We start from the raw sequence: 12,431 nt of genomic DNA on the forward strand, positions 1-12,431 counted from the left end.
TATTTGCTGAACACGTCGTCTTCCCTATCTTCGTAGACCGACCGACATTCAATGCGACGCCGAAGTGTGCTAGAGCTAAGGCAGCTGAACGTACTTCGCGTTCCGAGTTTGCATAATTTGAACGGACTTGACGCGTGCATGTCATCTGAACATGCTGGCAATCGCAGCGACAGCAGTCATATCGACCGCCACAAGACGCAACGAGCTCACAGGAAATCGAGATAGCTTGACTGACGCAGAGCAACATGACGGAGAGTATATAAGCTATAGAGTGCAGATAGAAAACAGGAACGCGCCATTAGTCCTCTCGTATTGCCGCCTCTACAAGAACATCCCGTCAGCCATGATCCACACAGACGCAGCAGCGAAACCAACTCACTAAAAAACTCATATGACAACCAGCATAGCGCATTACTCGGCATGAACGTCAACACCCGCGGGGCCAAGCCCCGACCGAACCCCCTCCACCCATCCCTCGCCAAAATGATCCTGAACGCATCCATCATCCCCCGCGCGCCCCGAATCTCGGGGTCCGTACTCTGGCCCCGCGTCTGGAGGAGCGTCTTCGCGACGTCGAGTGGCGTGGTGACCGCGCCGGCGACGCCACCCGCAAGGCCACCCGAGATGATGTGCGAGATGGGCGAGTATGTGCCGGATGGGTTGAGCAACGCTTTGAGCTGCTCGTACGCGGTGAACTGCACCGCGGTGAAGGGCACCGTCATCGTGAGCGTGGTCGGGTAGGAGACGTAGAAGGCGGAGAGGCCCTCGCGCGCGTAGACGGTCCGGGCGCAGGTGAGGGCAGAACGGAATTGCGATTCGTGCACTTGCATGCGCTGCTTGATGACTATGGGGAAGTGGGTTGTTCGTGGAGAGTCAAAGCATCAATTTGCGAGCTGCGCACCATCGAAGGGGTTCATCAGTGCATCGCTCGCTATTGTCGCGGATGCTCCTGCTAATGCTGTTCTCCACACTCCAATAAGCTCACGTCCGCCTTCCGCAGACCCAATTCACGCACATGTTGCTATCCATTGATTTCGGTTGCCTGCTACGTTGCCGCCCCCCAGCTCCTTCATAGCCTCATACATCCCGAAGTGACGGCGTGCGCGGGTCCTGCGCCCATGATGACGGAGGACACGCCCCGCCAGAGCGCACGCATGCCCTCCGTGCTGGAAATGCGAGTGAACGCATTCCCGATCCCAGTGTACACCGCCGACGGCGAGGTGGCGAAGACCTGCATCCGGGTCTACTCGTTCGCCAATTCCGAGGAGGTCGTCAGCACTCGACGAAAACGCATTGCACGGTACGAAGACGGTGCGAGAAGAGCGAATACGCACTTTGATACTGTCGACAGGGAACATGACTGCATGTTCTGTGATGCCAGCCTACGCAGCGAGAGCTTCGTCAGTCCCTTGCCATCGTGCCCATCACGCAGACTGCTCGCCCTCACTCCCGACGCAGCCGTGTTCAAGAACGGCACTCACCAGCGCGCCCGCCATCATATTCACCTGCAGGCACCGTCAGAATCTGGGCTGGACCACAGGAGGGGCCGAGAATGCTTACCGCCAGGCCAGCGTTCGGGTCCAGCCCCTCGTACTCAATCTCTTCTGCGACCTCCATGATGTGCGCGGCGGTGGGCTCGTCGACGTCGACGGGCAGCGCGGGCGCGGCGGAGGCAGATAGCAGCGACAGTTTGGCAGTTGGCAGGGGTTAGCGCGAGAGCGCAAATTGGGCAGCAGAATGAGGTAAGCCTGCGCGTCGGTCACGGTCCTCTCTCAAACAATGTCGCTCGCTGCGTCGTCGGCCGGCAATATCGGACTCGGGTCGTCGACAGCGGGAGGCCCGCGAGAGCAGGAGCCGGTGCTTTATATTAGGGAGGGCGAGAAGGCGGAGCGTGGCAGGTGAGAGTCTGAGAAGGAGCCCGTCCGGGTCTGTACTAGCGGCCTATCTCTACCTCCTCAAAACAAATCACTCCGTGGATCGCTCTCTATCGTCGCAACCGCAGCAGCCATGCAAGCAGCCAATTTAGCACCAGTACATTGCAGGAATACATCGTACAGCAGTCTCTACGCCTCTCGCGCACCCCGCCCGTGCGCCCCGCGACTCGCCCTACGCGGCCTGCTGCTTTTCGTGCTCGCGCTCGGCGGCGGCGAGGCGGTCGTGCTCGTCGATATCACTGGTCACGCACGTCCGTCAGCAAGGTCTACGGCTGCTGGCCAATGAGCATCGCACTACTTACACAGCTTCCCACGGGTAGTCCAGCCTATCCGCGCACACATATTCGTTCAGCCTCGCGAAGGACGCGCATCCACAACTAATGCGCTGCTCACCATACGTCCGCCGTCTCGGCGCCCGGATAGTACCTGCGAGCCGAGGGCGTGGTCAGGGCACGCAGATGATGGAAATAGAGTTTGAGCTCACGGGATATCTGGGGCAGCGAGCCCAGCTTCGGTTCAGCTTGTTGTGCACGACGAAGACGGCGAAGTGCGTCCGCTTCGCATTCCGCTCCGCTTCAGGAAGCGCGAGCAGCTCGCGCTCGACGTCCTTCTGCAGCTCCGACACGGCGTATCTGCCCGATGGTCAGCGCCCCCCGCCACACACGCGCAACGTACTGGAGCGTCTTGCGCGAGTCATCGACCTCGTCCTGGGACAAGGTTCATCGGCGTCAGGGCAGAGAGCGACGGGAGACCAACCACAATCAGAGCACGCCTGCCAAGGAGGATCTTGCCAGATTCCGGCCCTCTGCCAGTGAGCAGGAGCGCATGCGCAATCAGCGTGTGTCCATTGGGCGCACGGGCGGCAGGCGACTCACAGCCATTGCGTCCGGATGACCTCCCTGCCGATCTGCTCTGCCGTCGTTCCCGGAAGGGACTCGTACAGCGAGAGGCCGATCGCGTGGATAGGGATGTTACGTTCTGTGTCGACGTCTTTGAGGAACGTACGCTGGTGGCGCGCCGGTTAGACCGCTGTATCGAATATCAAGGTTCAGATCCATGAGATGATAGCCAGCACTGCTTCGAGCTGCGAACATGATAATGCACGAACGTGCGGGGACTGTCAGTGTAGAGCGTTGCCCGGGCACTGGCAACGCAATGGAGATATATGTAGGCACCGTCGGCGCGATGGATGCACATAGGCGTACAGTAGTGTCCGTCCATGGGCTCGTCCAGGTCCATGTCAAATGCACACTGGGGATGCATATACGTCCTAGCGATCGGTATTGATCTTCACAAACGATGCTCGCAGGCAGGCAGCTTGCACACCGCAGCAAAAGACCACGACCACGAGGATACAGCGACGCGGAAGACGCCGCAGTAGCCTGATAGTGCATGACGGCAAATAAAGGCCGGTCATGTCCTACTGACTGGGTTCCAGGGGATGACGGAGTGCAAGGTAGACAGTCTAACAGTCCTCGACTGCAGATGTACCCGAAGGCTAGCAACACACCCGCGGAGCGATGCCATGCACTGGCGAGACAGGTCCCGAGTGGCACCGTAACCGCAGAACAGGCATGTCCTTGACGGCGCACTGACCTAGTATAGGTTAGGTAAGCGTCCGTAGCAAGTCGTAGCCTCCGGCGCATTGCAGAGCGCGCCAGTCATCCCAGACAGCTCCTTTCTTCACGTTTAGAGTGGGGGTAAATTTACGCGATATATGCACGATGTGCGACTGGCTATCGTCCCATGTGTCTGAGGAAGTCAAATGGAGGCGTACCAAGACACGCGCAGGGAAAAATCCTCTGCAACACAGGCGGGTTGTTACTCGGGCCATCATATGTTCAGGAAGCATATACTCGCCCACCACCTATACACGAAACTGCCTGAGCACAGAACCCTCAAGCATTCCTCATGAACCACCACCCACCGATAGCAATGAGCATGTCTGGGCGGAACTCCTTGATCTTCTCCGCCGAGTCGCGGATGAGGTGGTGTACGTCGTTGTAAGTCATGTGTTGGTGTTTCGGGGCCATTTTCGTCGCCTAAGCAAGGTCAGCCTGCGGGACAAGGAGAAGATATGTACGATGGGAGAGCGAGAGGAGGACGGCGGTGGCTGCGAGATTTGCGGTGGCTGGTGCTGAAATCAAAGAAAAGTTTAAATATCGCATCTGCACCGATCTAGCCGCCGATCGCGTTCCCCGGACGCGCCTCCCGCGCAACTTGAAGCCACCACTCGCACTCTCCTCTCTCACCGCCCGCCACCATGCCCGACCCGCCCCCGCCGCCCGCCGCGTCCTCCTCGACCCCAAAAGCGATCCCCAGCCTCGCCAGGCGCGCGAGCGAGACCACCCGCAGGGGCGCCGCACGCCTCGTCTTCACGCCCACCCTCCCCGCGCGCCGCAAGAAGGAGTGAGTGCGTCCGCCCTTCTTCTCCCGCGCCCTCCCGACGCCGTTTCCCCACAGAGATGTCAAAAGAGTGCGTGTCCGCTTCTACCTCCTCCGCGCACGCGGATACTGTGCCCGGTTCTCATGCTGGTTGTTAGGAAGAAGCACCACCCGCCGTGCCCACCGATCGCGGACGAGGGCGCGGGAGGGGCGACCGTGCGCGCGGGCGGGGTCGGGGTGGTGAAGGACGGGGCGCAGCACCCCGGCCTCCGCCCGTCGAGATGACCGCGAGCGGGCCGTTCGCCATGGGCCCCGCACTCGCAGGCACCTCAGCGCGGCGGACCGCGCCCCGCTCGAACTTCGCACCCGCCATCCCACAGACTCCTGGGGCGCTTGGTGCGGGGCTCACGCAGACGACCGCGCCCGCGCTGAAGAGGGAGAAGGCGCGGGACGCGTTGGGGAAGGCGGAGGACGAGGAGGAGGCGTACTCGGACCCGGATGAAGGCGTGGAGATCGTGGATATGGAGAGGATTAGGGACATGGATTGGATGGCGCCCGAGAGCTTGGCCAGGGAGAGGGAGGTGAAGAAGAGGTCGAAAGCCGCGAAGGTGAAGGAGGACCCGGAGAAGGAGGATCGAAAGGGCAAAGGTGTGTGCTAATGTGCTATGAAGGCAAGGGAATGCTGATTTGTGTCGCTCTGTAGGCGTTGCCAAGCCGGAGGTCATGGACGTTGACGAAAGCCCCGAACCAGAAGCAGAACCGGAAGTCAACCTCGCAAACGCGGTAGACCTCAGTGAGAGCGAGGACGAGGAAGAGCTCGAAGACATCATCGACGACTTCGCGTTCGCTCAGCAAAACCAGGCAGAAGATCTGGTATGTAGTCGCGCGGCCTCTGGATGTATAATCTTGACAAATCCTCCCTCCCACAGGACCCAAACATCCGCCAAGAGCGTCTATACTTCTTCCAGTTCCCCTCCCCCTTCCCCGCCTTCGTCTCTCCCTCCGCCCAAGCAGCAGCAGCCGTAGAACAAAATCCCGCCGCAGACACCGCAGAAACAGGCGGCGAACGGAAAGTCACCTTCGCGCCCGACACGAAACCAGCTGCCCCCGCGCAAGGCGCAAAACCGGACGACAAGGCCAAAGACGCAGACCAGAAGGTCGACGGCATCATCGGCCAGCTCGAGGTCTACGCGAGCGGCGCGGTCAAGATGCGCCTCGCGAACGGCATCCTCATGGACGTGCGTCCGGTCTCGTCCTTTTTTTCGCGAGTCTAACGGAACCCTAACCCGACTCGGTAGGTCACCGCGGCGACGCAGCCGTCCTTCCTTCAGCAGGCCGTGCACATCGACTCGGAGAACAAGCGCGTGCATGTGTTGGGGGAGGTCAATCGGCGGTTCGTCGTCTCGCCGGATGTGGAGACCCTTCTCGCTGCTATGGAACTGGCGGAGCAGCCGGTTGCGCCAGAGTTGGAGGGGCTCATCGCGATGGACACTACCTGAGAGACCCCTTTGATGCACTGGCCTATCCTACAACAACTGTCACACCATATATCAAAGTATCATTACTCTCATACTAGTCGAGGGCTGATCGTACAACGCCTGGTCTTACAACGTGACACGAACTACGAACCGATAGATCAAACCAAAAGCTGTCGTCGACGTCAGGCAGCGCTCTATGCAAGTGGTATCTTGAAGCCGCCTGTCTGACCCATCACGTCATTCGGATCGTACTTCGCCCTGGCCTTGCTGAGCTCCTTCAAGTGATCACGGTAAATATCTGCGACCGGAGTGCCCCCGAGCGACGTGTTAGAGTAGTACGGCGCGGTCTCTGTGGTGCAGCCCTCCGCGAGCGCAACCTTGAGGATGTTATCCAGGGCCGCCTTCATCTTGTCCACCCAGAATGTGTCGTCCTCCTCCTTCTCCCAGAGGAAGTACGCGAGCAGCGGCCCGAGGGGCTCGCCCTTCTTGTGAGGCCACGCCGCGCCCCCTGGGCTGTTGTCGAAGATGGAGGGGAGGAACGGCCAGACGTCGATGAGGACGAGCTTGCCTCGTCTGTCACTCAGAAACTGAGCGGCTTTCTAAGCAGAAGAGACACGCGTATCGGTGTCAATGTCGTATATGGGCATTGGGGGATCTGAACGTACTCGCGCTTCTGCCGCAATCGCGTCGACAAGGTTTTTCGTGTACTTGGAGACCATGATGCACGCAAAGCGACCGCTGTAGGCGTATTCAGTCTTCCGGTCACTACTTGCACAAGCCCGTCGAGCGCCGGGAGTAGTACATTACGAACCGTGCGTCCAATTCACCCAAACCCACAGGCACCTCAGTCATGCCGACGACCTGAGAGTGCCCTCCCCGACCTCGGCGGGCACCGCGTGAGGAGTCAGGCGGCGGCCCCACGACGTAACGGACCGAATGCGACACACCCTGAGCATCCTGCCTTGATACTGTTCTGAGAGGCAGGTCTGTCGCGAAGTCGTATGGGAAGGACGCGAGCCGGTTGGCTTCCACGGATGACAGCTGACGGAAGTACGGTTCGTCGGACTGGTCTACTGTTCCCCGCGCCTCGCTACTGCTGGTACCCAGTGATAGAGCGGCGCCGGCATTCCGAGTGTTGTATATGCGCATGATGTTGAAGAATGGCCGGAAACACAATATCAGCTTCCCCTGAAAATCATCTGGCTCCGCAAAGTCATACACGCAGTAGGTGGATATGTTGTACTACACAGTATCGGCTCGTGAATGTACGGCTCTTGACGAGATGAGTTGGACTGCTTACGTCTGGTATGCCGTTCACCAGAGTGTGCCTGAATGCAGAGACGACGGCGGCTTCTGGGGGCGTTTCGTGGCCGACGTACTTTACGATAGCAGACTTCACGGCTTCTTCTTGGGTCCCTGAGAACAAGAGAGCAGCGGCCTGATCGATGGTACGACTGTCAACAACACCCGAGGCAGAAGAAAAGAAAGGTGACTAACCTTGACCGAGAACTGAGGATATGTCTTGAGGGTGAACTCAGTGACGATACCGAAGTTGTTACCGCCACCCTAACCGCGACAGGTAACGTTAGCAAGCTACTGATACCTTAGGGCATGATGAGCAGACAACATACCCTGAGAGCTTGATACAGGTCCCTGTAGCTGTTGCTCTCCGTAGCCACGCAGATCTGTCCGTCGGGAAGGACAACCCGGTATTTGAGGACATTGTCAATACCAAGGCCGTACTTATTCGTCTTCATGGAGTATCCTCCTCCCAAGAGCCATCCCGCGACACCAACGCCCTGATTGGAGGACCCCCCGACGACCTTGCGTTTGTAATTTTCGGCTATATCGTAAACGTCGTCCCAAATATTCCCAGCGCCGACAGCCAAGCCTTCGGTTGTGTCGTCGTACTCGACCTGATTGAAGCGCGCCATAGAGATCTGCACTCCCTTCGTGGAGCTGAAATGTGGGTTCATGGCGTGCCCTCCGCCCTTGACCTATGCAGCATAAACCCGGTCAGCGACCACGGACTAATAGTAGATGAGCACATACTGCGAAGTGTGCCTTGTCTTCTGCGAGCACTTTCATCTTTTCCACGTTCGCCTCAGTCGTTGGGAGAGAGTCAGGTAGTTCGGACCACGTACCACCTTGGCTAGTGTTGACGCACTGCCAGGTTCGACGGCAAATTCTGCCGGCTCTGTGCTACTGATTACAAAATGGGCGATGCTCTTGTAGTAGCCTGCCTCCCCTACACTGCGGCATGAGCAGGCATGCTTAGTACACCATACCGAGACAGCTTACCGCGATCATACACACGAGAGCCATCGGTGGACTCTGCGCATATCTTCTGTAGCTTCACCTTGGTTTCAGAGAGGGAAATTGAGGTCGGCATCTCGAGGTCCGTAACTGTGTGCGATTGTAGGTACCTAGGAGTATCGATCTGTCGAGGACTTATATACGTTTGACCTAACCCTCTATCTTTGGGACACGCTTTGCGAGCCACACAAGAAGCGATATGTTCCAGCACAGGGCATAGGACTCCCGATTCGGATAGGCTCGCCGGTGTGGTACAACGCCTGTTGGTCCAGGCCACACATACATTTGTGAGAACTCCGACTTGCGTATAGTCTCTGCAGACCTGGGAGCGCGCCCATATTTAGCGCATGACCCACTGACCTTTCAGTTTGCTGCCCTTTATGTCAAAGTAGCTCCCTCAACAATGATCGGTGTGGTACATCTGGGTGAGGACATGTGCGTCACGCCAGGGTTAGTGTCTCCTGGGAAGTCTAGACGCAACCGGCAAGATGTAACCATCAACCTTCGCAAACTGAAGTACTGACCGGTGACCTTGTGCGACATAGAACCCACTGAAATGGCGCCATTGTGACATGGATTTGGTCCCTCACATTCGGATCAGTCATCGTTCGACTGCCTAGCTCTGCGTTATCAACAAACATGAGAGCACACGAGTCAGTACCATACCTTCTTGAGAGTTACGAGCCAATGCGTAGTTAAGCACGCATACCAGCGAAGTTCGTTCGCATGCACGGGACATCCGGAAGATTCGAATTCAAGTCAAGGTGACAATACATTTGCCGCCGCATTTAACCAACATGGGCCCCCGCTGTACAAATAGATCTGATGGGCGATTGAAGACGGTCGGAGCATAAGATAGTCAAGACTTACCTATGTCGCAAACGTCATTCTGGGCAGGAAGAAGGAGAACCCGAGGTTGCTCGGAATCAGTGTGATGACATCCAGAAGTATTTGATGGATGCCACCAAAACTTTGTACAACCTCCGTAGATCGTGTACACGGACGTACAAGGACATAACTGGACATTGAAGTGTCTATTCGCGGTCGAGTTCGAGCGATATAGAGACTGGATGTAATTACCGAAGACATGAAGAAGTGCGAGTCTTCAATGGAGCGCAACAGGAGAAGGTGTCTCGACCGCAGTCCGCTGGTTCCGCATGAGTACGTGCCATCATTGACCCCTACAGCTTCAATTGCACCAAATGAACGACGCGTCAGCAGGAAACCCCCGTTCGTTGATGCAAGGCAGAAGAAGTGGTATGTTGACCTGTCGAACCAATTGGACATCCTGAAGGGTCTGCTCACCGTTGATCGCCTCGCCGTCACACGTACGACCACCGCAACTATAGGCAGTTTCTCCATCGAGACAGGAGCGGATTATCGTGTTGAGTAGACCAGAACAAGGATCCATACACAGGCAGACAGGTCACAGCAGAGACCTCGTAACGCCATCCTAGCTAGTGTGGGAGCACGGTGCATCGCTGCCTTGAACCAGCTGTGTGATTGGAGCCTTTACTGATCCACAATTGAAGTTCGGGATTGACGGGTCAGCACCGGATATGCATTGGATGAGGAACCGAGCTCAGATGAAAGGAGCGGTCGGGGGTACGATGCAGCAGGACGCAACCTGGACGCGACCAGAGACTGAGAGAGCATGGGGACAGCAAGCCACGCTGATCGATGTGAACGATGCAACCAAGATCTGCCGGAGAATTCAATAAATCGGGGAAAATCAGAGAATAATGCTGGTGGTCGCTGGAGTGAGCGACGAGTAGGCTGCAGTGAAGGGCAGTCGTCGCTGGGGAGCTGTGGCGGTATCGTCGCTGAGTTTGGAGGGCCGCGGCGGTCTGCGCTTAGACCATCACCCCGTTTCGAGCCACACCCGGGACATCGCGTCCACATCGTATCGTCGCGCAGGTTGTTCTTGCTCTCCTGCTTCGTGCATGTCCTCTGCTTTGATCCTAGGCTGCGTGCGTCTCTGACTGGACTTTGGTGTAGCCATACGCGCAGCAGGCGATAACAAATCTGATAGGCCGACTTTACGGTTGGAAAAACTCGCGTTGTCCTTGGTTAGGTCCTGAAGATGCCTTGTATGCTTCCTACGCCGGAACTGGACGTCTCAAGGCGCGAGGATGATGGAACATCATGGCTTGTGTGGCTACCAGATGGCCCCTTCTCGACCAGCGAACGGCCACCGATCTCGCTGGGACCATCCAGTCTCTGGTGGTCTCTGGAAGACCATGGGGCGCGGTGCCAATGCCCTCACACTTCCCGTGCGATCTGTCGTTCAGCAACGGTACCGATGACAAGATACTCATCGTTGTGCAAACGGCTGGGAAGTGCGCATAGAGGTACGCTTTAATGTCCCCTCTTTCTTGCCACCCTCTTCCGAGGATGTGTTCCGTGAACAGTATGTTGGGCCGTGCATTCGGTGTTGCCGGTATCACTGGTTCGAGGGCGGGGTCTGCGCCCTTACCACGGCTACTGCTGCTGAGCCCTCTCTTCCATCTTGCAGGCCTTGATGCACATGTTGGGCACACCCTTGATCACGCACGTCCGTCTTGAAGCAGACCCTTGGGATCACACAGCACGCATGAGTTCTGTTGAGCGATCTTGTCGGGAGGACGCAGAAGGGACTCGCCTGATGCGCCTGTCATCAGGGCGGCGGGCGTGACAGCGTGATGTCGGGTCACGCGTCACGAGACAACGCCCCGCCACGGCAGTGACTGTCGCGCTTACAGCTCTGCACCTGGGTCCTGGCAGCAGGGTCGTAGTGTCTGAGACGAAGTGGAAGGAGGGTTTGTTGTGCTGCAAGACACGCACCTGTCGGGCTTGTGGTGGATGTCGTGCAATATCCGCCGACGCCTTAGGCTCGTCCGATTATACGCCCGGGGACCACTGTGGCGTCCTCAAGACTTCGGTGGATATTGCGACCAGCTACTTGTTATCTCACTGGTGAGGACATCACCTACCGAGCTCACCAGACAGGCAGATCAATTGGTTTTACATCGGCTCCCTGGTATGCGCAGAGCCTTCGCAGTGTCGGAGGCGATTAGTGGAGAGCGCAGAGCGCATTCGCAAGGTGCTCGTACCGCAAATGGTTGGAGAGCATGCTATCATTGGAGACTCTCGTCGAACCTCAAGGACTTATGCAGGCTGACCGTCTCGCATAGAATACCGGAGCAACAAGCCAGGCATGGTCGACAGCGATCGAGCGCGGAAGCAAATCGCACGCGGCACACTGCGGGGAGGTCGCAGCGCTATCCCAGCGCGCCGATCCTAACCCGAATTCAGAATTCCCCGTCCGCTTTTACGCGATATTCTCGCCTCATTTGATGCCACATAAAATGGGCTGGCCCTCGCCCAGAACCCTGTCGCGCTCTTCGTCCTTCCTCTCATCTCCACCTTGCGGTAGCCGCGTACTGGCTGCTGCTCAGTGCTGCGACGAGGAATTTGCTGGCCCGTGGCGCGAACACTGAACATGGCTCTTGGACACTACCCCCTTCGCTTGCCTAGCTACCGCTCCGCGCACGCTCGACGGTACCATCCCTACCCGGCAGCGAGGCGCCACACGAACAACGATGAGTTCTACATGGTATGGCCCCGCGAAGACAATGAGTACCGGCGTCCTCACAGCGTCTGGGTTGTGGGGCGTTTGTTACAGGACCCAGTGCCTGATTTTGACTTCGAGGCGGCTGAGCACATGCTGGAGGTGCCACCGACTCTGCAGTTGGTCCGTACTGTGTCTTAGCTTCGCACCAGATGCCTTATGGATAATGATGTGTCTTTCCCCCTCGTAGCAGCCCGTGCGACGCGACGACGATGACGGTGACGTGACTGCATTCGAGCTGGACGGCAGCGCCAAAAAGGACGCGCAGGAGGAAAACAAACCAGAAGATCATGGGAAGGTCGTGGTTGCTAGGGCGCGGGGTGACGGCGTCGAAGTGAAAAGCGCAATGGCGCAGCCTTCTACTAGACTGAAAGCAGTGAGTGCCCACCTGTGGACGTATGCTGCGTGTCACTGAGTAGCTCCTAGCTGTACACACTTTTCCTCTTCCTCCACTACGTCCGAGACAGCCTCACGAAAAGCAGAGCCAAAAGCTCTACGAAGACACTGCGCAAGTGATGAGCCCAAAGTCGGTGGTGACTCGCGACCCTCGCGCTCGAGCATGTCTTGTAGTACTGCCCTTCTTGCTTATCCTTACTTGCTGCTCATCAGGCCTGGCGTTGACATCGTCAGTGCGCTTGACGATGTCATCCTATTGCGCCCTCGTCGCGCAACTACAGTGGCGTACACAATTGCGCCTCATAACGCTGC

General features: G+C 57.7%; 5 protein-coding genes across 5 annotated transcripts; 2 read left to right on the forward strand and 3 right to left on the reverse strand.

Moving 5' to 3' along the window:
* Window positions 1-298: 298 nt before the first annotated feature.
* Window positions 299-1,617, reverse strand: B0H18DRAFT_1085439 (mitochondrial carrier domain-containing protein; the record flags this gene model as incomplete). The annotated part of the gene is made up of 7 exons (XM_048031920.1): window positions 299-321; window positions 380-844; window positions 902-958; window positions 1,016-1,076; window positions 1,097-1,243; window positions 1,335-1,382; window positions 1,561-1,617. The coding sequence occupies 7 exons, from the start codon at window positions 1,615-1,617 to the stop codon at window positions 299-301; spliced, it is 858 nt and encodes a 285-aa protein (XP_047892711.1).
* A 472-nt stretch (window positions 1,618-2,089) lies between these two features.
* B0H18DRAFT_1011201 (uncharacterized protein) lies at window positions 2,090-4,069 on the reverse strand. Its single transcript, XM_048028977.1, is given in 7 exon segments — window positions 2,090-2,360; window positions 2,380-2,566; window positions 2,610-2,641; window positions 2,691-2,739; window positions 2,810-2,940; window positions 3,527-3,530; window positions 3,852-4,069. 6 exon segments carry the CDS (start codon window positions 3,965-3,967, stop codon window positions 2,380-2,382), a joined length of 519 nt encoding a protein of 172 aa, XP_047892712.1. The 5' UTR covers window positions 3,968-4,069; the 3' UTR covers window positions 2,090-2,360.
* Window positions 4,070-4,197: 128 nt separating this feature from the next.
* On the forward strand, window positions 4,198-5,818 carry B0H18DRAFT_877635 (RNA polymerase III RPC4-domain-containing protein; the record flags this gene model as incomplete). Its single annotated transcript, XM_048040573.1, has 6 exons — window positions 4,198-4,343; window positions 4,412-4,416; window positions 4,485-4,967; window positions 5,023-5,192; window positions 5,249-5,557; window positions 5,618-5,818. The coding sequence occupies 6 exons, from the start codon at window positions 4,198-4,200 to the stop codon at window positions 5,816-5,818; spliced, it is 1,314 nt and encodes a 437-aa protein (XP_047892713.1).
* Window positions 5,819-5,991: 173 nt separating this feature from the next.
* On the reverse strand, window positions 5,992-8,189 carry B0H18DRAFT_1119801 (uncharacterized protein; the record flags this gene model as incomplete). Its single annotated transcript, XM_048033989.1, has 9 exons — window positions 5,992-6,396; window positions 6,463-6,535; window positions 6,609-7,039; window positions 7,098-7,235; window positions 7,295-7,363; window positions 7,429-7,794; window positions 7,850-7,885; window positions 7,942-8,045; window positions 8,099-8,189. 9 exons carry the CDS (start codon window positions 8,187-8,189, stop codon window positions 5,992-5,994), a joined length of 1,713 nt encoding a protein of 570 aa, XP_047892714.1.
* A 3,405-nt stretch (window positions 8,190-11,594) lies between these two features.
* Window positions 11,595-12,239, forward strand: B0H18DRAFT_1119802 (uncharacterized protein; the record flags this gene model as incomplete). The annotated part of the gene is made up of 4 exons (XM_048033990.1): window positions 11,595-11,708; window positions 11,778-11,846; window positions 11,914-12,099; window positions 12,150-12,239. The coding sequence occupies 4 exons, from the start codon at window positions 11,595-11,597 to the stop codon at window positions 12,237-12,239; spliced, it is 459 nt and encodes a 152-aa protein (XP_047892715.1).
* Between the last annotated feature and the right edge of the window lie 192 nt (window positions 12,240-12,431).

Source organism: Fomitopsis serialis (assembly GCF_022376445.1).
Source record: "Fomitopsis serialis strain Sig1Antser10 chromosome Unknown B0H18scaffold_39, whole genome shotgun sequence".
Lineage (NCBI taxonomy): Eukaryota > Fungi > Basidiomycota > Agaricomycetes > Polyporales > Fomitopsidaceae > Fomitopsis > Fomitopsis serialis.

What these genes read in the sequence shown, in the direction of transcription:
- B0H18DRAFT_1011201 (XM_048028977.1), bottom strand. Translation starts at nt 3,967, where the DNA reads ATGGCCCCGAAACACCAACACATGACTTACAACGACGTACACCACCTC. An exon ending in GTCATCCGGACGCAATGGCT is followed by an intron (nt 2,740 to 2,809) that starts GTGAGTCGCCTG and finishes GCTCACTGGCAG; the next exon opens with AGGGCCGGAATCTGGCAAGA. An exon ending in GCAGGCGTGCTCTGATTGTG is followed by an intron (nt 2,642 to 2,690) that starts GTTGGTCTCCCG and finishes ACCTTGTCCCAG; the next exon opens with GACGAGGTCGATGACTCGCG.